This window comes from Gossypium hirsutum, chromosome A06 (assembly GCF_007990345.1).
Source record: "Gossypium hirsutum isolate 1008001.06 chromosome A06, Gossypium_hirsutum_v2.1, whole genome shotgun sequence".
NCBI classification, from domain to species: Eukaryota; Viridiplantae; Streptophyta; class Magnoliopsida; order Malvales; family Malvaceae; genus Gossypium; species Gossypium hirsutum.
The window spans coordinates 119953011-119978381 of record NC_053429.1 but is presented as its reverse complement, the minus strand read 5'-3'; the positions used below and the strand labels follow the sequence as shown (position 1 = coordinate 119978381).

The 25371-nt window shown below is 33.2% G+C and overlaps 2 protein-coding genes across 3 annotated transcripts; both read right to left on the bottom strand.

Moving 5' to 3' along the window:
• Window positions 1-463: 463 nt before the first annotated feature.
• Window positions 464-1445, bottom strand: LOC107900537 (wound-induced protein 1). Its single transcript, XM_016826161.2, has one exon. The coding sequence runs from the start codon at window positions 1109-1111 to the stop codon at window positions 746-748; it is 366 nt and encodes a 121-aa protein (XP_016681650.2). The 5' UTR covers window positions 1112-1445; the 3' UTR covers window positions 464-745.
• A 17488-nt stretch (window positions 1446-18933) lies between these two features.
• On the bottom strand, window positions 18934-24900 carry LOC107955759 (uncharacterized). 2 transcript variants are annotated; one of them, XM_041116025.1, is made up of 7 exons: window positions 23960-24900; window positions 23689-23799; window positions 23429-23593; window positions 23136-23342; window positions 22605-23046; window positions 21542-22503; window positions 19053-20886 (listed from the first exon to the last, which is right to left on the bottom strand). In XM_041116025.1, the coding sequence occupies exon 7, from the start codon at window positions 20883-20885 to the stop codon at window positions 19194-19196; it is 1692 nt and encodes a 563-aa protein (XP_040971959.1). In that variant the 5' UTR covers window position 20886; window positions 21542-22503; window positions 22605-23046; window positions 23136-23342; window positions 23429-23593; window positions 23689-23799; window positions 23960-24900; the 3' UTR covers window positions 19053-19193. The 2 variants fall into 2 exon arrangements, with proteins under 2 accessions (XP_016667593.2, XP_040971959.1); XM_016812104.2 differs by lacking the exons at window positions 22605-23046; window positions 23136-23342; window positions 23429-23593; window positions 23689-23799; window positions 23960-24900 and having other exon boundaries at window positions 18934-20886; window positions 21550-21861.
• Between the last annotated feature and the right edge of the window lie 471 nt (window positions 24901-25371).

Here is a 25371-nt window from a genome sequence, read left to right as displayed (position 1 = left end):
GCCATTTGAGCTTTATAGTTAACAACCGATTAATGGGAGGAGTTGAATTTATTAAGTTTTTTTCTTAAAAAATTAAAAAAATTCTCAACTTAAACTTATAGATAAAATACTTACGCTTAAGAGATTTAAAATAATTATGGAAGACCAAAAAAGTAAAAGAAATTCCACATTGATGTAAGATGTAGTGTTGATATCAATGGTCCCTTATCATCATCCCATAGCATAGCAATTATCATATCAATTAGTAGTAGATAATTTCAAGTCCTATTAATGTCGAGTGTTTCACGTCAATACTTTTGCTAACAAGTAGACCAAAAGGATGGTTCCTAGCTAAGAAATATCCTAATTAATCACAATGAGGTCTAATTAAATGATAAAGACACATGAAATGTATTAATAAGAAAACCAACACGAATTCCTTTTTTAAAATAGCGAAGTCTTATTGGACAAAAGGACAGACGACTCACCAAACACAGTGGCACATACATTGGCAAAGTAACACAATACCAAATGAAACAGACACCAAAGCAAACCTATGTAGAAACAGATAATAATATGACCCTACCGAACAGGGTCCTAACCAAATTCACATTTTTGATCTCTCTCTCTCTTTAAGCGACACTGTTTTTTAGTGCATCAGCAAGTAGAAGACCAATAAGGAGCTGACACGAAAGTACTCCTTTTATTTTATTTTATTCCTACTCACGGCTGCACCTGATCAGAAAGATATATGATAGTGAAATGACTAAATTGCCAGGACAAGACCCGGCACGGATTTTCCAACCCTGTTGGAAAAGCTGCTCTCCCAGACGGAAGGGCAATGCACCGAGGTAATCTCACCCGTCGATGATGATGATGATGATGGAGGATTGTAGTCGGACAGTGGAGATTGGGTAGAGTTTCCAAGGCGAGTAACGGTGAGAGAAGTGTTCAAGTATTCCCTCACTTGGGTAATTATCCCATCGGTTACGGTCCAAGCGTGAACCCAAGAGATTGAACGGCTGTGATCGCAGCCTTCGACGATGACGGTGGGCCCAAAGGTGGTAACCGAAAGGGGATCAACCTCGAAACGGAAAGAATCGTAGGATGAAGCACCGGTGAGCAGGCGCATCAAGAACTGGTGAGTCGGGGGACCGTGGAACCACCATTCAAGGTCAGGGGCAAGGATTTTGTGAACAGTTTCGACGTCTCGAGTGTTTAAGGCCTCATAGAGGGCAAGAACCACCTCTTGGTTCTTGTTAGTTTCCTCCACAAGTGGTTCCTGTGTGTTAGCCAGTTCTTGAAAGAGGGAACGGAGCAAGAAGATAGATCGATCGGGTCTGAGGAGAGATGAAAAGATTGAAGAATGTTTGAGAAAATACCAGAAACAACTGGTGAGGATCTGTTATGAGGATGTATGGAGGGTTTATATAGAAAAAAAGAAAAAGAAAAAGGAACTCCCCAACTTGGCTTTGATTCTCTACACTCGTTTCTTGTCTTATAATCTACTCTAAAGCTAGGATTATGTGGAAGTATTGGTACACGTGGCAGGGCCAGAGTGGTAATACGGTTGAGTGGGGCCCAACGATCAATTCAAGTTTTCTTCCTATGCGGCTAGGTGGGGATAAAGCCCAGCTGGTCAGGCGAGCGGGCAGGAAACATGGTCAAGCCAACTTTTGTTGACCCCTCTTAAATTGCCTAATTAAGTTCATTTTACTTTGAATTTGCTAAAAAGGTTTTTCTTGGAGGGGAAAGTATATGTGATTCAATCAAATTAATCCATTAATTTAATTTTTTTATTATTAAAAAGAGTTTAATAAGTGTAAATGGTAACAGACTGTTTAAAAAAAAGGGTAAATTCTCTATTTAGTTACTCAACTTTTTAGATAGTTTTCATTTTGGAAATCCTTTCAATTTTATCACTCAACTTTTAAGGAATTTTCATTTTAGTCACCTAACTTTTGGATCGCTTTCATTTTGGTCACAAAAAAATATATATTCTTTAAGTATTGATCGGGTAAAATAATTAAGGATAAAAGTGAAAATAGTAGAATCTAAAATAATGCATTAAAAATTTATCAAATTTTACTTATTTACCCTCTTGCTAAAGTTCTAAATTTCTTTTTTTTTTCTCTTTAATATTGAAATTTTAAATTTCAAAACATCAAAATCAATTAAATAAATTATTGAAAAATTTTATCCCTTGGTACTATTAGTTAATTTGTTACTATAATATTGAAATTAATTAATTTAATTAATGTAATGTCCTTACAAAATTCTAAATTTTATTTTTACATTTACAAATTAAAATCAACTCACATAACTCATCTTTAATAATTGTCTATAAAACACGACTTTTTTATTATTATATGATCTTAAATCTTCTATGCTAAGCTAAAAGCAATGAAAATTCTTGCAATTAATTTAATTAATTAATTTTATCTTCCATGCCAAACAAAACCCATAATTTTTTATCATTTCTTTACCCAAACGAAAAACAAACAGGATTTTTTTTCCTTTGCTTTTAGTTTAGTATGGAAGATTCAAAATTATATAATCAAAGAAATTTAAGTTTTGTAAGCAATTATTAAATATGAATTATTTGAGTTAATTTTGTTAATGATAATTTGAAAATATAAAATAAATTTTTAGACGGAGATTAAATTAATCAATTTCAATATTATAGAAACAAATCAATTGAAATTATTAAGTGAGAAAAAAATTTCAATAACTTGTTTAATTTATTTTAATGTTTTGAAATTTAAAATTTTAATATTTAATAAAAATTAGAATTCTCAACAATGAGATAAACAAGTACAATTTGACAACTTTTCTATATTATTCTAGTTTTTACCCTTTTTTCACTTTAATCCTTAGTTTTTTTTACCCCAATCAATACTTTTAAAAAGATATTTTGGAGGTGACCAAATGAAAGTGTAAACATGTTTTGGTGTGTACAATTAACCTTCATTAAATATATAACGCTTGGGTGATTAAAATGAAAGCGTCTTTGTAATACCCTTCACTCAGTCCAGTCGCTGGACCTGAGTTATTATGTTAATTAAGTCCTTTTATTAGCATAACCATATGTTTGGACATTAAATTTCAGTTTGAATATGTTGTTAAAATTTAAAACACGAAAATCAAATTCTAAACTCTTTTGCCTAGAGAAATTGAATTTGGCATATTAAGAAAAAAGTAATAACTCTTCTAAATTTTAGTTATTATGTTTTTTTTTAACATTTTAGATACAAAATTATCTATGCATGTAAGTACACGCTTGTTCAAAATTTGATTCCACTTCATATCCAAGTTGGAATTTTATGTCCAAGCTGATGACTAGTCTAGTATAAGTACTTGATCGACATTATACTTATGCTTTGAGTATTTAATTATAATATTTTAAAGTCTAAATTTGAGATAATACGTTCAGAATGTCTAATACAATTAATCTTTTATATTTATAATATTATATAAAATAAAACAAAAATATTCTATACACTTCGTATAATTTGTACTCCACGAGCAAAATTTAATGGTGTATCGATACTAATTCTAAAATAATTCAGATGGCTTTACTAATTTGGTTGTATATTAGTTAAAGGCAATGTAATTTCATGTTCTGGGCTAATACTATGTGATTTAAATTGATATAAAAAATTGCACATACACGCAATGCTTTTTTTTTTCTTTTTTGTGTAAAGAAAATACGTTAACCACTTATGCTAAATAATTATAGCCAACTACTTTATCAAACTTAAACTCATCAAAGAACTCCTCAAGTACTATATCTAACACATGTAATTCAGTACTTTTGTGAAGCCATTTTAATAAGTCTATTAGCAACTTTATTCTTATCTCTTGGAATATGTTTGAAACACTATTGGTCGACATCTTGTAAGCTCAAATGAATTTTTCTTAACAAGGTTGATAGCGAGCTTTCCAAGTGATTAGCCTGCAGTGCTTTAACAACCTTTAAGCTATCCGACATACAATGCTTTAATTCTTATAAAAATGGAGAGAGAGAAAGAAATAAAAGTATAAAAGATTTAAGAAACGGGTAATTTACTAAAAAATGCTCATTTCTAAAATTATTTACGAAAATGTGTCAATTTTTTTTTTATTTACCGGAAAGGTCCGAATTCTTCGAAAGTGTGTCCACGTCAGCACAAAGTCAGGGGATGTGTCAGCAAAACGCGTCCCTAGGGGAGCATTTTGCTCTTTTTTTAGGGTTAGGGTTTTTTATGCTTAATTTAAAGTTTTAGGGTTTAGGGTTAGGATTTTAAAAGTTTAGGGTTTTATTGTGTTTAGGCTTTTAGGGTTAATTAAATTAGGACTTAGGGTTAATTAATTGAATTAACTATTAATTTTAAAAAAATAATTAAATTAGAGTTTACAATTTTTAAGGTTAATTAATTAAATTAGGGTTTAGGGTTTTCGGGTTTAGGTTTTTATCGTGTTTATGATTTTAGGGTTAATTAAATTAGGCTTTAGGGTTAATTAATTAAATTAACTATTAATTTAAAAAAATCAATTAAATTAAGGTTTAGGGTTTTTAGGTTAATTAATTAAATTAGGATGCACTGTTAGCAAAATTACTGAAAAAAGCTTCCACGTGAACGCTCTTTTGCTACAGTAGTATTGAAAAAATAATTTTGAGAAGACGTTTCTGAACAAATAGTGTCCAAAACACTTCAAGTAGGATGCACTGTCAGCAAAATTACTGAAAAAAGCTCTCACATGGATGCTCTTTTGCTACAGTAGTATCTGAAAAAATAATTTTGAGAAGACGTTTCTGAACAAATAGTGTCCAAAACGCTTCAAGTAGGATGCACTATCAGCAAAATTACTGAAAAAAGCTCCCACGTGAACGCTCTTTTGCTATAGTAGTATTTAAAAAATAATTTTGAGAAGACATTTTTGAAAAATAGTGTCCAAAACGCTTCAAGTAGGATGCACTGTCAGCAAAATTACTGAAAAAAGCTCCAACGTAGACGCTATTTTGCTACAGTAATATCTGAAAAAATAATTTTGAGAAAAAGTTTCTGAATAAATAGTATCCAAAATGCTTCAAGCAGAATGTACTGTCAGCAAAATTACTGAAAAAAGCTCCCACGTGGATGCTCTTTTGCTACGGTAGTTCTTATTTGACCTTAGACTACAAATAAGTCAAATTTCATTCTCAGGTTGCATAAGTTACAGCAAGAGAAATTGAGGCTAAAGTAGAATAAAAACTGAAGATTAGTGAACGTATTAGTACTGTTATTTACTATGATAGTGAGGTCCGTGACACGGAGAACGACATTGTTTTTTTATAGGAGAGCACAGCGCGACTAGTTTTTAACCAGAACATAGATTTGACAAAACTCCGTAAAAGAATTAGGCGTAAAATCTTCGGAACGATGCCAATGAAAGTTTTGTCTATTAAGTATCGATTTTGTGTATTAAGTATCGATTTTGTGCTTTGGTTGATCCAGTGAGATATGACTCATTCGACATTAAAGGTCTTCGGAGCTTGGAGGTAATGGTGCAGACTCATATTGTTAGTGGATCACCCTATCTTGAGTTATATGTACAATTTTCATCACCAAAATAATGCAATTGCGACTTCAACATCTACTGTTGTTCGAGAGGAATACACGACCTATGCCCAGCACTCCGTTAGTGCGTGGCAAAACACGGAAGCTCCCGTGTTTGGTAGCAGTATGGAATACACAACCTCTGCATGACATTCCGTTGGTGGGTGGGACATGCACCTCGGTGGGTCGATGTTTAATACTAGAAATACATACTAGGGAATAACATCAACTTCTAGTGGTTGGCAATCCACATCTGATTGGGGACATTATGAAACGTCCATAAGAACGGATGATGTACTCTCTACGACATCCATTGGCGAGGGGACCTCTTTCGTTGCAGATGATGGTGGGTCGGATGATGAGTCCGATGTGGAGCCACCTCAAGAGCTAGGCCCCGATGGTGCAGAAGTTGCATTATTTTCTAAACCGAAACCTATTCCAACCATACCTGAAGATGTTGAAAGGGGTTTAGATGAAGAAGAAGAAGATTCGTGATTCAGGGAGTACTCACCTCCAGCTCACATGCATAATGTCGATCTATCTCAAGATGATGCGTTAGAATTTCCAGATCTACCACACAGAAGGCGTGACCGTACAAGTTCGTCATTAGATCCGGTTGTATTGGAAATTGGTAGGGAGTTTTCTAATAATGATAGCTTTTTTGATGCATTGAAACAACATAGCATCATGAACGAGGTTAACTACAATGTGGTTAAATCAAAATCTGATAAGTTTGAGGCCAAGTGCACAGTGCAAGACGGTACATGTTCATGGAAAATCATGGCCTCGTTGAGGAAAAGGACAGGCTTATGGGAGATAAAAAAGTTTAAAAGTCCACATACATATGTTGGCGCTACAGTATCACTAGATGTTTAGGGTTTTTGAATAATACTGTTATTATGCAATGTTGCATTATTTAACGTACTTCGTTGATAGATGTTTCACAAAATCATCCCAATATGGATTCAGATATGTTAGCTAGCTTAATACTACCGACGGTGAAGGCGGATTCCAAGACTTCAGTGTTGGTCTTAATTGCCAATATTCGTAGCCAATTGAAGTACACGCCCTCTTACCATAAGGTTTGGATAGCTAAGCAGAAGGCGTTGGAAAAGATGCATGGTAAGTGGAACACTTCATATAATGAAGTGTGGCAGTGGTGTCAGGTGCTGAAGAGATATGTCCCAAGTTGCATAACAGGCTTTGAAACGACACCTGCGTACTATAACGATCGATTGCTCCGTGGATACCAAATGTTCAATCATCTGTTTTAGAGCTTTAAGCAATGCCGGAACGTATTTCTATACTGTAAGCTATTGGTACAAATTGACGGCACATTTATGTATGGTAGATATACCCATCGGCTATAGCTAGCTGTGGCAGAGGATGACAGTGGGAGAATCCTTCCAATTGCGTTTGCAATAACACCGGGAGAGTCAGCTGATGACTGGGATTTCTTTCTTTCTAGGTTAAGGAGGCATGTTTGCCCCCAACCTGATATCTGCGTTATACCGGATCGGGACATTGGAATACTAGCCGCTATTGAGCGACAGGAAAGTCAATGGCATTGCACACACATCGATATAACTTAAGGCACGTTGCGTCTAACTACTACACGTAGTATCGATCTACAACTAAACGACAACAAGTGACCAACATAGGTATTTAATCTCTATTAATATAATTTCGCTTGTAATATTCAATTTATTTTGAATGGAAAAGTAGTATGTAATTTTCGCTATCAACTTATATTGGCAGGGTATGAGATAAGTAAGGACCATTTTCATGAGATGTTGGCGGTTTTGCGTTCAGTTAACAAAGAAGGTGCAGACTACTTCTGTAACATACCTATCGAACAGTGGACACAATTATACGACGACGGCTTACGATATGGTCATATGACCTCAAACTTGGCTGAATGCATAAATTCTGTTCTAAAAGGAACGGTCATTTGCCAATAATATCGGTTGTGCGAAAGAAATATTTTCTTTTAGCGGCACTATTTCCAAAGCGACCTGCGAGTTATAAAGGCCAAATGCAGGGAGGCCATGTATGGTGCTCAAATGTATTGCAAGAAATTAACAAGGCGAAGGCACGAACCAACACCATGCACACAGTATGTCATGATTGCGACAACCTATGGTTTCATGTGACGAAGTTTAACAGACCGAACCAAGGTATTATTGGTGAACAATATCGTGTACACTTGAGAAATAGGACCTGCGACTGTGGGACGTTTGACGTACTACGTTATCCATGTGCTCATGTAATTGCAGCTTATTAGAATCTCCGTCTGTATCCCATGAGCTATGTTGATGAAGTGTACAAAATAGAATACATGTACAACGCATGGAGACACGCATTCCCACCGGTCCCGAATGAACGTAAGTGGTCGTTTGTGTCGCTTGCTCTCTTTAAGCTATTACCAGATAGAGAATTGCATTGCAAACTAAATGGTCGACCTTACTCGACTAGAATACGTAACAATATGGATATCCGAGAAATAATGAACCAACAGAAGTTGTGCAGATGGTGTAGAAAGCCAGGCCATACAACTCGATCATGTCCAAATCGGAATAATTGATAGTTGTTGTAATAAAATTATGTTGCATTATTTATATTTTATTAAAAATATTAAAAATATTAAAAATATTGCCTTATTTAAAAGAACATTTATTTTATTAAAATTATAAAAAGTAAATTACAATTAAAATATTAAAAAAACTTTTATTTTATTAAATAAAATAATATAAAAAAACTTTGTACAAATATATTAAAAAAATCAATATTGGTGCCGATCGGAATCAGTGCCACATAGGGGTCGTCATCAATTACTCACTGGATTCCTCATTGGTTTAGCTTCTAGTGGGGATTATGGTTCCTCTGGTAGGGGATCTGGTTGTGGGTGTTGGGAAGATGACCCATCTTGATAGAATAATGAATGCGAAGGTGTTTGCATCACTGGTGAAGGTGTTTGAATCACATACGGTGATAGGGATTGGTAAAAAGAATGGCTCCACGACGGCGCCTCGTGCGATCCCTCATACGATGATAGACTATTGATCGGCGTTTAACTCGGAGTAATCGAGAACGGAGATGAATTGGGCCATACATTCTAACCTGCCATAGGACTAGGAAAAGGAAATATATAAGGGTCAAGATATATATAAGGGCTAGGATAAGCACCAGGCATAATCTGAAAAGATTGTGATATGGGTGTCGTTGGTTGAAGTGTTGGGCCCGGTGACTATGTGGGCGCTATTGATGGGCTCAGTGATTGTGTGGGCGCTGTTGATAGGATTGCATTGTCATCCCTTCTTCTTGGATTTAAAGGGCCCGTCGTTCCCTTTGAACACCAATTTACCGTCGCCTCTTTTCTTCTGACAGTAAATATGGCTTGTCATGGATTCTAAACCATGGTATGTATTTCGGCACGCACGCTAACTCAGGAACGATGATCGGTTCTCGAGTAGGTATATAATCATACCGATTTTCCCATATTTCGATATATTCTAACCAGTATCTCGGCCAATCCGTAGTCAATAGCCCTAAGTCAACTTTGTGCTCATTATTGAGCACCTCAAGTTTCACGAAATTTTATTGTCAGAATTTAAATTGCCGCAATACTTTACCTGATTGGTGCATCTCCACGATAGCATAATTGACTGATGGGACCTTCACATGCCAAATGTTCAGATTTTGAAAAAATTCATCCGGAATTATTGCCCGAATTGCTGGATCCTCGTATGGTGCCCATTGAAACTATATTAACATGATAAAAATATTAGTTATATAAATAATACTAAATACTAAATACTAAATACGAAACGACTATTTTATTATGTAGATATATTTTATTTAATTCTTACTTGTGTTTCCGACCGTTGGTCTAATAGAAGCCGTATATCTTCAAGAGAGGTGGGTATTCCAACATAACTCGTCGAGTGGTTCCACCTAATTAAATAAATTTTTAGTATACAATTATATTATAAATCTATGTAATAATTGTAAAATCTAATATAAAATTTACCTCGTTATCAGTGGGAATGTATATGGGTGGTTCACTCGATGACGTAAAAATGGAAAGCGAAACCGTGCCCATGATTGCAGTAGTGATAGGCAACCTCCGATTTTGGCTTTATTTGGTCGGGTTGCCCCGCACATTTCCAGATACAATGTTGCTAACACGGCAGACCCCCAACTAAACTCACCAATTGCTCTAAAATCAACGAGTTTCAGCAACCATCTCAGATGTATGCGGTTTCGTGACAAGTCCGATATCAGATAACCTCCAATCATCTCAAGAATGTATGCCCAAGCATATCGTATTCTTTCTAGTTCAGTAGAATCATTATCTGGCTCTAGAAATGTGTCTCGTAACCAACTCATCTCAATCCGACCTCTGCTCATATTATCCGGAGTAGAACCCAAAAGCTCGTAGCATACGGCTTCTCAATCAGCAGATTAAGCGGACCTGGTGACAGCGTACCCATCTATCAACAATCTCAATTACAATTGCATATCTTCCAAAGTGATAGTACACTCTCCCCATGGAAGATGAAAAGTGTGTATCTCGGGTCTCCGCCTCTCTATCAACGCACTAATTAGTTTCAGGTCCAACTTGCACCCCCGACCTATCGTGGCCACGTGCCAAAAACCTGCATCCCGCAGGTAATTCTCTATAAAAATGGAGGACCAGACATATTACGGATATAGTATTACTACACCCGATCTATAGACTATTATAAAAATTTATAAAATCAAAATTAATTAAAATTGCATAAATGAAAAAACATTAAATAATATTGAAAAATTAATTAAAATTATCACTTACCATTGTCATTTGATTGACGGAGATGTGTTTATTATCGAGACGAATTAATTCTCCGGCCATTGTTAACATGATTGAATATTTTTTAATTTAAAAAAAACTAATTCAAAAAATTTTAAACAGATTTTTTTGCAAAAATTTAAGAGAGCTTTGAGAAAATATGAGAGAAATTTGAGAGAATTTGGAGGGAATTTAGAGAGAATTATTAGAGGACTTTTGTGTGAAAAAATGAAAGAGGAGCCTTTTATAGTTTTTTTTTTACCGCTGGAGCGGGGCAAAACGCGTCCCTGGGGGAGCGTTTTGTCCAGGGAAGCGCTTTGTGCTGACGTGGACAAAATGCTCCCCAGGGACGCGTTTTTGTAACAGCCTAATTTTCAGTGGTGTCAAAAATAGAGATTTGAGATCATTAAATCCGACGAGTGAGTCAAAAATTTAATAAATCAATACCTATGAGTCAAATGTGAATATAGAAGTATTTTTGAATTAGTGAATTTGGTGATTTAAAAGAATTAATTAGGTAAATTAGGTCGAGAATGAGGTATCGAGGCCTCAACTTCATAAACCGAGCGATAAATATTTTTAGAAATACTTATTGAGTTTTAGTGAGGTAGTATTAAAATTTCGTCAGAAAATTTTGACGTTTGGGTGGTTAATTAAATAAAAAGGACTAAATTGAAAAAGGTGTAAAAGTTGCTAAAATGATTAAATACCTCAATTATCAAATGAGGAAGGACCTAAAGTGCAAATAAGCCCAAAAGAGATATTTTGGGCATCAATAGCTGAGAAAAAATTAGGAAAAGGGTGAAAGAAGGGCAGAATTGGAAAATTACCAAACTTAGCTAAATAAAAATGGGACCAAATTCGAATATCTAGAATTCTCTTCATTTTTTCTTCATTCTCATCAGCCAAAATGCCATAGGAGGGGTTCTATAAGCTGGTATTCCATAATTTTTGCACCAAGTGAGTTCATCCTTGCCTTTTTCTTATAATTTTTGTGTTTTTTAGACTTTTACAACTAGGTCCTACTATTAAATTTCATGGATGAAATTGAAAGTCATCATGGTTGAGTGCTGTAAGTTATGATGAAATAGCATGAAATTGAAGCTTTACTTTGTTTATCAGATGATTTTATTAGGTAATTTCAATAGAAATTGATTTTTAAGACCTAATTGTGAAAATGTTTGGAATTAAAGTCTAGTGCTGAAATTCTGATTCCCAAAGGTTATAAAGTAATTTAAAGTGATAGAATAAAGTGGTAATTAAGAAAAACCAGCTCAATTGAGAGGCTAATTGAATAGGGACGAAATTATTATTTATTAAAAGCTTAGGAGAAAAATGGTAATAAACATATTGCACTAAAGCAATTTTGGACAGCAGCAGGAAGCTAACTTTGAAAAATCACTATAAATTGTATAAATCGAATTAGAAGATGAACAAAATATGGAATTAAAGCTTATTGTTTAGTTTCTCATAGAAGAAACGGTGTAAGCAATGGAATTGTAAATCATGAGATATAATAAAATTTGTAAGACAAGGTCAGAATGAATTCGGGTGCCCTGTTTTGACTTTGAAAAATCATAAAAAAATTAATAAAAATAATTAAGGGCTTAATTTTATATTTTTAGAATTCTGAATGAGTCTATTTTCAAGAGAAACAAACGGGAACATCATTCAATTCCTGTACGAGGAGATAATTAATTTTCAGTGAAGAAGGGTCGAAACTGTTAGACAGTAGAACAGAGGTGAATTTAAAGAATAAACTGTACTTATTGGTTAAACCAAAAATTATGAAAATTTTATGGTAAGAAGATACGTGAGTCTAGTTTCAGTGAAAATTAGCGGATCTTAATTTGGAGTTCTATAGCTCAAGATAAAAATAAATTAGTGACTATGACACAGATGGATAGCTTGAATATTCACATAAGTAAATAGTGAAAATTATGGATATTATTACTTACAAGTGTGTTATTTATACAAAGGATGTGGATGGAGAGGAGGAGGAGGAAAATATACATGTATATATGAATGACTTGTGTATAAATTGATCACATGCCCGATTATAATCGATAAATGTTGAATTAGAAATGATATAATGTTTTATTTGGAACATTTATTATGAAATTATGATTATCGCTATAATACAAAAATCGAACTTGTGAGTTTTTATAACTAAATTTTAGTGACTATTTGTTAATATTATTAAATTTCAATATTATTTTATGAATGGTGATTAATATTTATGTATGTTAATTGTTGAAAATAAGTAAATTATATACAAAAGTTATGAAATTGAACTGAGTATTTCAGAGGAACGGAACGCAGGAAATGAGTACGATCTTTCAGTGAAAAATATGAATTGACGGTAAATTACCCAAGTAAACCGAGATTCAGCATTTGTTACGAATTCTCATGTTTGCTTTCCGTTTAGATCTTACGAGCTTTTGTTAACTCATATGAGTTTCAATTAACCCTTTTGGGGTTTCAGTTCAGCTCTGATGAGCTTCAGTTAGCCTTTGGGCTTCCGTTTAGCACTTGTGTGCTTCAGTTAGCCTTCGGGCTTCCGTTTAACACTTATGTGCTTCAGCTAGACTTCGGCCTTCAGATCACGATGTATTCAAATCCGTAAGCCGTTCCTTGAATGGACAAGTTGGTAAGTCGTAAATGTAATGTGTGGAAAAAGAAATGTAAGTAATGTTATCATTATTATTATTGAGCACAATTATGTGATTTCATTATTCAGAGATTGTGTTTGACAGGATATGTTAGTAAATTATGAGTATGTGAATCAAAGTGACAAAATTTAAACACCTAATGAGGTTGAGCTCATTCACATAAATTTGTCATTTGAAATTGTGATTGACAGGAAGAAACAATGAATTGCATGCTTATGAATGGTTACACATAATTATCTGAAAAATAAGAAAAATGATGGTTATTGATATATGGAGACATGAGACATTGATATATGAATGTGGAATATGTTTGATAAATGTGTTCATTCATAATTATGGAATTATGTACCTCATGTGTGCTATTTGCATAAAGATGATATTTCAAATACTTTGGTGAATCAAGCTTAAATATGAAATAGTATGAAATCGAGACAAGTTGTTATGAAAATATATTTAAATTATCTGTAAGTGTTTCGTACTCCTCGGTAATGCCTCGTACTCTATTTCAGCGACGGATACGGGTAGGGGGTGCACAGTTTTGCTGACACATCCCCTGACTTCGCTCTGACGTGGACTCGCTTTTGGAGAATTCGGACCTTTCAGGTAAATAATAAAAAAATTGGCTAATTTTCGTAAATAATTTTGAAAATAGGTTTTTTTTAGTAAATTACCCTTAAGAAACATCCAAAACAATAAATATGGGTGAGTGATTATAAAAAAATATAAAATATAAAATAAAGAAATAAAATAAATTATATAAGTATATTTTATTTGGATAGTTAAAATTAATAAAGACAAAGAAAGCATGAGCGAAATCAAATGATATTTTTAGGGGTCGAAATTAAATTGTAATTTTTACGATAATAAAAATATAATTTTTAAAGGATTAAATCAAAAGAAAGTAAATGAGAAAAATTGATTCTAATAAAAAATTTCAATTATATTTTTATAAAACAATTTATTTGAAAACTAATATTTTAACATTTTTATAAAAAAATACTTAAAATTTTCAGTTTTCCTCTTAAATTGGAAGGAAGCATGGTTAATTTAGAATGGGTTATTCCAAGTGAATGCTACATTTGAAAAGTAATGTGTAGGAATCAACATTAGGTAAGATAAAGACAAACGCAGCTTGTCTCCTACAATAAACAGCAAATGGAGAATAAAAATGGGCCATTGCTAGATTATTATACTTGCAACTCCTGCTTTGGGGACAAACCTTCCTCTTCTCTTTGGTATATCAACCCAGTTTAAACCATTTATTTTTTTAATTTTATGTATATTCATTTATTCATAAACATTATTTCTTTTTATTAGATGTAAAAATAGTTTAAACATAAAGTTTAATAATTGTATTATAAATAAATAAATACATAAAATAAGCACATAAATAATAATTATAAAATAATGGAATAATAAACGAGAAATGATTCATCGAAATAATAAGTCATCACTCATATCATTACATCTTTAATCCGTTTCCTTCTTATTACTGGATATCTCATTCGTATACATCTTCTTTTTGTTTCCTGAAACTATAGTGAATTATAGACAGAGTTCGAAAAGGCCAAATATTTGATGATTCCATCATATATGATTGAATTGTGAAAATTTCTGAATAGGTATCTTATATCTAAACTGAATTCTCTCTAAATAAAGAATCTTTTTTAATTACTTTGGAACAATTAAGAGATTCTTTAGAAGTCTTAAATGAGTTTGTTCATGAACGAAACAAATTTTTGTTCGTATTCGATTAATTTAATAGTTTTGGGGTCAAAGATGAAACCCCTCGCACAACCGCACAACTTGTCCAATTGTGTGACCCTTGCTACAATCACAATAGGGTTGGACAAACTCGTAAAATGCAGGCACTGCTTCCCTATCAACCTATCACTGGAAGGCGGCAATGCTTCGGAAGGCCGAAATTAAAATGACAGCGACCCTAATTTTGCAAGTTGTGTGACGTTTTTCTGGAACACCCAATTGGTGAACTCTGTAAATATCTTTAACCACATCATCATGTAAGAGTTAGTCAGAAAACCATGAAATTGGCGTACATGTGGATTTCACTTTTGGTAATCGCTACATCAATGCTTGCAATAAGTTAATGGGTTGAAAATGATATCTGCATTTAAAGTTAGGATTCAACATTCAATCAGATCGAATCAAAAATTTTAAGTTAGTTAAGTTGACGAATCTTATTTTAATAATTTAATTTAATTTAATTTTTTTTCAATTTAAGTAAAAAAATTTCGAATCAAGTCGAGTTGAGTTAACGAATCCTATTATTTATACTTAATGTTGCATTTATATAGACCGATTATTTAATCAATAGACAAAGTACAAGATTATTTAACTATATAAACAATATAATAGTTTTGTCATTTGACTTAATGGGTAAACATTTATTAAAATAACGTAGTTTTATCTTTTAACTTAATGGTGTTAACTTTTAATTTTAAAAAAGGTAAACATTTATCGAAACAACGTAGTTTTGTCTTTTCTTATTCGGATTTTTGGATATCTCGAATTATGTGATTCATATTCAAGTTAAATCGAAATTTTTTATTTTTTTATTCAACTTGATTCGAATAACTCGATTATCTTGAACTATTTAATTCAAAATTTGAATTTTTATTGAATTTTTGAATCAAGTCGAATTTTATTCACCCTTATTTAAAGATTTTTTTTATATTATTTAAAATCTATCTATTATATGTTTAAAAGTAACAATAATCATATTACTAAATTAATATTAGATTAAATATGATTGTATATTTATGTGAAATTATTTAGTTTGATCATATCTTTTAAAAGTTGTACTTAAAAAATAACATAATATATTATTAATTAATAAAATTATAAATATATAAAATCATTTAATATAATTGCATAAATTAAAAATAATAAAATCCAAGTTTTTAATTAAAAATATATAATTTTTATATAAATGATTTTATTTTAAATATGATACTAACCAACAATGTTAAAACTAATTTTTTTATAATTAATAAAAAATAAATGTGTGAGGTTAACCTATCAATATATCAATAATATAATCTATAATGTATAAATTTATTTATTGATTTTTAATTTATGTCAAAACTCAAAAGAAAATAGATATATTTTATAATTATATGATCTAATTAATTTTCGATCCAACATAAATCTCGACTCGATAAATAGTATGATTCATCTATTTGAGAAATTAAGATTAAAAAAGTTCAATCATTTAATAATTTTTGAAATGAGTTATCAATGCCTTCGACATTAGGCCTTTCGATAAATTGTACACTTTAACTCAAAAACTCATAAAAAAAAATTGATATCATCTTCAACCACCCTACCAATGTCAACTTCATAATAAAACTTAAACATAAATCTCTTCTCACCCATATTTGATATTGTTACTCCCAAATAAAATGCCATATGATAGCTAATGTATTTTGCATAGATTGGAAATGGACTACATTTTCCGTGAGAAAGCAACCAACATGACGATTCTTAGAAGACGATTTATACACTTCATTCCTTATGTTAACTTTTCACGATTCTTCCTTATTATTTTGATGATCAGCATTGTCATATTCTCTTTCATTTTAATGCATAAAAATTGACAATAAAAAGAAAAAAAAAGAGATAAACACAACAAAATAACGTGCTCCTGGAGCAAGCAATTAGGTGCTACTAGATTAGACACTAATCAATTATATCTTAGTTAATAGTTGATTCCACATATTGATAAGCATACTATTAATGATACATTTATCCTCTTTTATTCCCACTTGATAAGTTGCACCATTTTCTAACCATTAATGATTCATAGCCACTTATCTCTTTTTTAAGTAGCTATACCAATTTTCTCAACTCAGCCGACTAATTACTGAAATAGAAAATTAAATACACTTCAAACTACGGTGATATAATGTTGAGCAGCCTATCTTGCCAACCACCCATTTCCTCCGCCAACCCATTGGTATATTTTCAATAAACCTTTTCCACTTTTAAATAAAAAATAAATACGCTTAAAATCTACATATTTTTTCATTGCAATAATATTGATATTAACTAATTTAAGACTCAGTCTGTAATATATAAAATATTTTTAAATAAATAAAGTCTGCAATATATAAAATATTTTTAAATAAATAAGTTAATATAAATTTTTTATATATACACAAAAATAATATAATATAAAAAAGAAATTGAAAGATATTATTTAAATATGAAGAGAGCTCTTAATTATGAGTGAATAATACTATTAATTTTTTTTCCCTTGAGTTTTTTTGGACTCATTTTGAATTAAAACAATTTAAAGGATTTTATAATAATTATTCTTAAAAGGCTTATGTTATGATTTAGACCCTGAATTATATATGTTTTCTCAATTTGATACCTAATTTTTTGGTCCTCGAATTATCATTTTGTATTGTTTTTGTCCAAAAAGTTAATTATTTAAAAAAGAAAAATGGGACACCCAACCAATAAGAACACGTCATGTAGTGTTCCTTAAAAAATTCAAATTTCCAAAAATATAAATAATATCTAACCATATATAAAAATTCAATAAATATATAAAAAATATAAAAAATTTTAAATTATATGAAATAAAATTTATAAAAACATTATATGAACTATAAAAAATTCAAAAAATATATAAATTCAATATGAAAATTTTAAAAAATATATAAAATTTTATTAAATTAAAAAAAATAAAAATTTTGAAATAAAATATGATTTTTTTTAAAGGAATCAATTATATAAATGATCAATAGTCAGCCAAGTTGGTTAAGGGTTTATCAATGGTGAAGGGCATGGGGTAAAGTTAGACAGATAGCGGTCCATTGTCATCCCTACTCGCAATGGCATGGCATATCTCGTAGCACTCACCATAGTAACTATAATGCGGGTTTTTTCATTTTATCGTTTATATTCACTAACAATTAACGTCCGCAGCAATGATGAAACACCAACAATAACCAGACAGCTTGTATATGGCTGGCCATGATAATGACCTGCGCTATTTAACTGTTGTAATAAGTAGCCAAATGGCAACACCACCTACCTTAATTAACAGAAGACTAAAAGTGGCTATTGTCACCCTCCATTACCTCCACAAAGTCATCATCTTTCTCTATTAAATTATTTAATTTCATACGTGTAATGCACATTATAATTTTGATGTGAAACATTGTCACCTACATATCTGATTAATGATTAAAGCCATCATCATCAATTCTTTTTTTTTTTAAATTGCTTTTGTTGTGAAAGAACCACCATTGCTTTTGTTGACACTAGACTTCCAAGAAAAAATATTTTTATTAAATATTGCTATAAAATAAAATTTGTTAGTATTTTGAACAATGATACAAGCTCTATGTTAGATTTTACAATGAATGTCTCCTGCACATTATTGGCTTGAAGATGAGAAAGGATCATCAAACGTTTCTCGAGATTTTGAGACTTAGAGTTTCTTTCGGAACTTAATTAGGGGAAAACTTTACAAACTAATAAGCTATATCTAAACATGTATGAAATTACGATCCTCTAAATATATGAAAAGAAATCGAACATGCTTAATAGGAACATACCTGTATCCAGCTGAGTCCAAATAACATAACTAAAAAGGTTGATAGTGAGGATGAGTAAAAAAAGAAGGGCAAAACAGAAGAATAAGGTACATGGAACCATACCACAAGGTGTGATGTGATAGTCTCCCCCCTCGTGGGAATGAAGCACATTTCATAATCAACTATTTATCTCTTTGGAAAGCAATCGTGGCGAAAGGATTAGTCACAGCAGCCGACAGTTGATACCTTGGTTTCGACCAAAAAAAAAAAAGGTACATGCAGCAATATGAAGTTTCAAAGAGTTTGGAAACTGCCCTTGAGCTTTAGATTGCTTCGTAAAGCTAATGCCAAGGATAGGAATCAAAGTTACAATTTACACTCATAAACTAAATTTGCAGTATCATTTGAAAACTAATGCTGCTAAGAAAAAGATATCTCCACAACATCATTGTAGTCCAAAATTTACTTACATATTCACCCCAAAAATGGAAAAGAAATGAGGAAGTATGAGAAAATGTGAAATTTATATAATGTATTTCAATTCATTGGTCAATTTCCACGATTATGTTTCTTCTCTCTGTGTCATCGATGATGGACTAGGTGGAATCATAGTTTCATCTTTAACTGCTATGGAAAACTCTTCTTTCACTGTAGAAAGCTGTCGGTCAGGGCTATAATATTCCTTTGAAATCATTCTGGGACTTGGAGAATTGGTTGTAAATCTCGTGGTTGGGCTACAACCATACCCGAGCAAAGAACTAGGGTCAGAACTAAATCGTACAATCCCTTGTTCACGAGGTAAAGGTGACATTCGCACCTCGTTACCATTGTTTGTTTGCTTTCTTAAGAACTTATCTTCTACAATATCATAAGAATTCCCGGTGCGTGCTTCCTGAGCAAGGGCACACCAACAACAGCATAGCCATAGCGTGCAATCACCTACTGCTGGATGTCCGAAACAAAACTTGTAAGCTGGCAAATTAAATCTCTTCCTCATTTGAATCCTCCAGAAGCCACCATACAATAAACCAAACAGACAAAGAACAATTCCGGTAAAACCAAGAGCCTCTCTGACAGTCTCATTATCGATATTCACAGCAGCCAAATTGAAAATCCAGAACGGAGCCATACAAAACAGGAGAAAAGTAGCAATATGTACATACATGTTCCCGAAACCGAGCCTCTCCATGTTCCACCCAAACACACAACAGGTACAAAAAACAGAAAGATATGCTAGAGAAATGTCATCCCAGATGTCTAGTATCCCTCCACTCCAGAGCGGTCTGCTTTCAACAATTCTTTCTCCCTCGCCGGATGCAAATGAATATCTCCTCTCGAATGATTTTCGTCTTGAATGCTCTGATCTAATTTCACCAGCATCAATTCCCCCCTGTGCTTCCTCGTCCTCTTCAGAAACATAATCCTTCCCAAGAGGGCTAACAATGGTGTAAAGACCAGCCAATGCAGGTGCACCTATTGCAAATGACATACATATCCCAACACCAATAGGAGGTCGCTCAGATCTCCTGTATCCCCAGTTCAGACCACAAAGAGCATACTGAGCAAAACAGTTGATATGAAGTAGCACAACAACCAACATCATATGTGCCCACTCATGGGGCTTATAGGTCCCATTCTTACAGTATACCTTTCTGAGTCGGGAAACATCTTCTGGTTTCCATCTACAAAGAAGTACAAGATGGTAAAAACGCTTAGGGTGATGGTACAAACACATGAGAGTAAACAGAGCATTGAGAATTTGATTGTTGACTTCGAACCAGGCATCTCTCTGGGACTTCTTAGGGAGCGCTTTATTCAACATTCCAGTCATCACAAGGAACAGAATAGCACCCGAGATAGCAACAGCCAGGATCCATGCAAAAAGGGCCATATTCATAGGGTCCCTAATCCATTCCTTACACATTTTCATGAGAGAAACCCAATCAATCTTTTTAGCAAAAACCCCAGTCAGACGTTCTCGTATCCTATGACCACTTGAAGAAGCCACCAACCGAGAAACCTCATCTCTTTCTTCGGCTAAACGCTTGAAACTAGCAGATGCAGAGCTAAAGTTGAGAAACTTGAATCTACTTGGTGGAGACATAAAGTTCATAAATGGCTTTCTTTGAGGGTTTTCACTGTTTAGAAGCATCTTTTGTGACGATGAAACGTGAAGAGAAATTTGCCCTGTTGTTTTAGTATCATTGGATTCTTCAATTTGCTCTTTCAGATTTCCATTATCACTTGAAGCCATTCTAATATCAAAATCAAACTCTCAATCAAATTCCAGAACTATGCAGATTGAGACAAGTTCATTCGCAATAACTCTTAAAGTGTAATTCTAGAATAGAATCGAAAACCAAAAATCATACAATCTGATCTATTATTCAGCAGGTACTATTACTAAAATTGTAGCAAAACAAAGGGAAAGTTAAGGAATCTTCAAAGCTTGATAAACAAAAACAAAAGATTTTCATGAATGTCATATGAACAAAGCTGTTGAAGTGTAATTCTAAAATTGAATTGAAAACCAAAGGAACACAACCTAATCTATTATTTTGCAGTTACTAACCCTAAATTGTAGCAAAACAAAAGGGGAAGCATGGAATATTCAAAGCTGAACCAATTACTATGCTAGCCAAGAAGATACGAAAACATCAAAAATCACTAACAGGTCATTATTTTGATAAACAGAAGTTGACCCACATCATAAAATCTAAAATCGAGACGTTCATCTTTTTCTATCAAAATTTATTCTTTAGCATCGCAAGGGTTTCCAGATGTAAGAAGAACACCCAGAAAGTTTCCCATTTTCTTTCATTCAAGGGAAAAACAGCAGATAAGTATACATGTATATACTGGGAAAATAAACCCTAACAGGAATATTAAGAACGTTTAGGGAAGACTGACCTGATCACCTGAAATATGAGGAAAGTGTGAGCAGAAACTTAGGGTTTGGGGAAACTGAGAAAGGAATTCATGAGCCGAGCAGTTTAGGGAATTTGTCCTAAAACAGCGTTCACCTTTGCTTTAGTTGCCGCACATGTAACAGATGTACTTTCAGAAAAGGCACCACCACTGCTCGTTTAACCAATCATAAGTCTTACAGAAAAGGATTTCATCAGGAAAAAAAAGTCGTCCAGCTGAGGATATTACTTTCAAAAGTTTGAACAAGTGGTCCTGTCTTGATGCTCATCAATGGCTGCAAACCATTTTTACAATAATCAATTAGGTCGATAAAGAAAAATCTAAACTTTTTTAGAAAACAAAGTACAAAAAGCAATACGACGTCGTAAATTTATTCCCCTACCTATAACCATATAAGAAAGAATTGTCAATAAGCAATTATATGTTATGTGCATGTAGTCTATTAAACATATTAATATTTTATATAAAATAAATAGTTAAATTTACATTAAATTTTATATGTATGATCAATATAAATAGACCGGATTAATTATATAAATAGTTATGAAAATATATAAGTCTACTTTAATTTTTACACTGGTGTAATATAAAAAAAAAATAATCTTGGCTGGAAAACATAAAAATTAACATGAGTACAAGTCTTTTGGTCATCTTGCATCCATGGTAGACACGGTTAGGCCGTTCAATGAGTAAATTTCCACCTCTTTGCTCTCTATATATGTTTCTACAATCCTTATTGCAGGCTGTTTTGGCAATGCCAATTGCATCTTTCCAATTAGCACAGAGATAACATCAGACATCGTTGTCCTATCCAATGGATTATCTTCCACGCATAGCAGACTCAATGTAATGCATCTTAAAACTTGGTATCGTTTAAAACATGAATCACTTAAAGCCGGATCCATTAATTGTAATGCTCCACCATGTTTCCGTAGTTCCTATGCCTGCAGACATCAATCATGGGGTTAAAAAAAAAATGGTGTTTGTTTTATATCGGTAAAGCTTAGTCTATGCTAACTACTGCAAGAAAATGATATGAACTTACGTATCCAACCAGGTTAAGTGGACGATCAAACTCAAAATGGTTGCTATTTTTCTGACCACTGACAACTTCCAAAACCATAACTCTGAAACTGTAATCATCAGATTTTTCAGAGAATATGCCTTCCATTGCATATTCAGGAGACATGTAACTATTGCATGAATTCATCAACAGTACAGTTAATAACCATATTCTTTCATTGGACAAGACATGGAAACAGGAAGTGTGTACTTACTATCTGCCGACAATCTGTTTCGTATTTGATCCAGCTGCATTCGTTATGTATATCTTGGCCAACCCAAAATCTGATATCTTGGGGTTCATGTTTTCATCAAGCAATATGTTACTCAACTTCAGATCTCTGTGAATTATTCTCAATCTCGAGTATTTATGAAGATAAAGTAGCCCTTGAGTTATCCCTTCAATAGCTTCATTTTGGAGTCATCTGTTAGAAAGGAAAAAAAAAAAGACAATGTAAACATAGAAATTAGCATCGACAGTTGAAGAAATAACTAAAGAGTTGGTACTACCGACCAAAGATAAAAGTGTCCAAGCTTTTATTAGGCATGTAGTCATAGACAAGCATTTTCTCTTCTCCTTGAACGCAAAAGCCTAAGAGCCAAGGTTTGTGTGTTGCGGTTTGGCTATAAGTATAAGCTCATTTTTGAACTCCACTAGCCCTTGGCTTGATCCGCTTGATAATCTCTTTATTGCAACTTCTTGTCCATCACCCAATGTTCCCTAATGATTTAACAAGTTTTCAAGTGTTAGAGGCAGATTGATGAAATCATTATCACTAATTCACTTATGGGGCGGTTGGCAAACACCTCCAAAGCCTCCTTTTCCAAGCAAATTATCTGGTGAGAAGCCATTTTTAGCAGACATGATTAAACCTGCTGTATATATGTTTAGATTACGACCATTGTTTCCAGTTTGAAGTTCTGATACGTCACTTGCATCTTCTGAAGTCATTAAGTCAAGTAGGTACTCTTCTGTTCAAAGCAAAGTTGAATTATACATTAAAAAAAAAGAATACTACTGAAACATCAATTGATTAAGAATTTGAGATTCCCCTCCATTTTAGTACCTTCCTTTCTAATTTGCCTTCGCCTTCTCAAATAAAACAGAGTGGAAAGCAGTACTATGATCATTAGAGCGATTGCTAGAGAGATTAAAATCCATATCCAAGTTTTCGACTCTGCAAGCAATGTACACAACAGGAGAGGTATTCATGAATTTGATTGTCTTTATACTATACTACCGAATCAAAACAAGTTCAAAGATTGGAACATCAGCATGCGATATTAAACTTGGACAGTTGCGAATTATAAGTTGAAATGAAAGTCCATCCAACACACCTTCTTCATAATGCCCTAAAATAAATCGACAACCAAGGTCCTTCTCCGCTTCAACTCCCAAACATTTGCAGTCTTTCCAACATATGTCCTTACAATCGTTCAAGGAAAGATTGGTGTTTCCATATAGTGTGTCATTTAAAGAATCTTTATGTGTATATCATATGGTTCTTAATTCATACTTATCACCTTTCTTTCGGCACTTTGGTCCTTCCCATCTCTCGCAACCATTCTTTGTGGTATTACTATCACAGATTTGTAAATTGATTGTATAGATATCTCTAAGTTGTAAATCCCGATCGTCCTGCAACACTAACCTACAGTTTTTCCTTCGCTCTTCAAGAGTGTATTGACTAAATTACAAGAGTATAATAAACGTACTTCCAATTTGGATTAGAAACATTAGTGAAATCATAATTCATATTAAATGGATCCGAAGGGCCAATATTTTCAAAATCTTCACCATTTGTCCACAAAATCCTCTCTCTAAGCCGAACTACTAATCGATTTCGTGCAGGATCCCATTCCATTGTAAACGACCTAGACGCAGGGATTGAATCACTGAACCAAGAAGTAAGTGAGAAGTTTCTCCCATGGCTAACCCCCAATTTCATCACAGGTAGAAAACTATCAGTTGGATGGTCAAAGCTTTGCCACAATACTACGTTTTCCCTATTTTCCTCATTTGTACCTTGCAAAACAAGATTTCCCGAATCTTGTAAGACCACCTTCATATCGGAAGTGTTGATGGTGATAGAGGTAGAGGTAGATTGAAGTGAGAAAACTTGGATAGGATTCCCACCGGTGCGTGTAATTTTCAGTCCAGTATCATCTAGGACAAGAACTCCCGAGTCGTCTGCGATGAGATTGTCTCGATTAGCCAACCAAATGGAATGGTTGTTTGACGTCAACGTGCCTTGGGCGTACCACATAGCCAAATAATACCATAGCTTTTGTCATCCCAAGTCTGATGGTACTCTTGTCTGAAGAAGCCATACAAGATTATCAGATGAAATGGAAATGAGCTTATCACCTGGGTTTAGGGTATCTCTCTCAGCTTCAGTTAACCGAAGGCATCCCAAGATAAGCACCACAACTCGGAAACTAAACATGTTTTGGTTAAGACTTAAGACATGGAGAAGATTGAGAGTACAGGAAAGGTTTAGAGCAAAGATGAAAGCCTAGGGCTTGATTAGACCCTGAATGAGCAAAGAATAAAGAGGGTGCGATTGAAGAAGACGTGAAAAAGGAAGCAACTTCAAAGGGGAGATACAGAGATAACATTTATTGGTGGAACCCCCAATCTGATCCTCTTCCACTCCAATAAAAAAAAAAGGCTTTTTATGTTTTTTTTCAAAACTTAACCAATAAATTATTTATTTACGAAAAATAATTCAGATACAAAATTTTATATA

Bases quoted from the DNA above. Each gene is read 5' to 3' on its own strand.
- LOC107900537 (XM_016826161.2), bottom strand. From the start codon at position 1,111: ATGCGCCTGCTCACCGGTGCTTCATCCTACGATTCTTTCCGTTTCGAG.
- LOC107955759 (XM_041116025.1), bottom strand. From the start codon at position 20,885: ATGGCTTCAAGTGATAATGGAAATCTGAAAGAGCAAATTGAAGAATCC.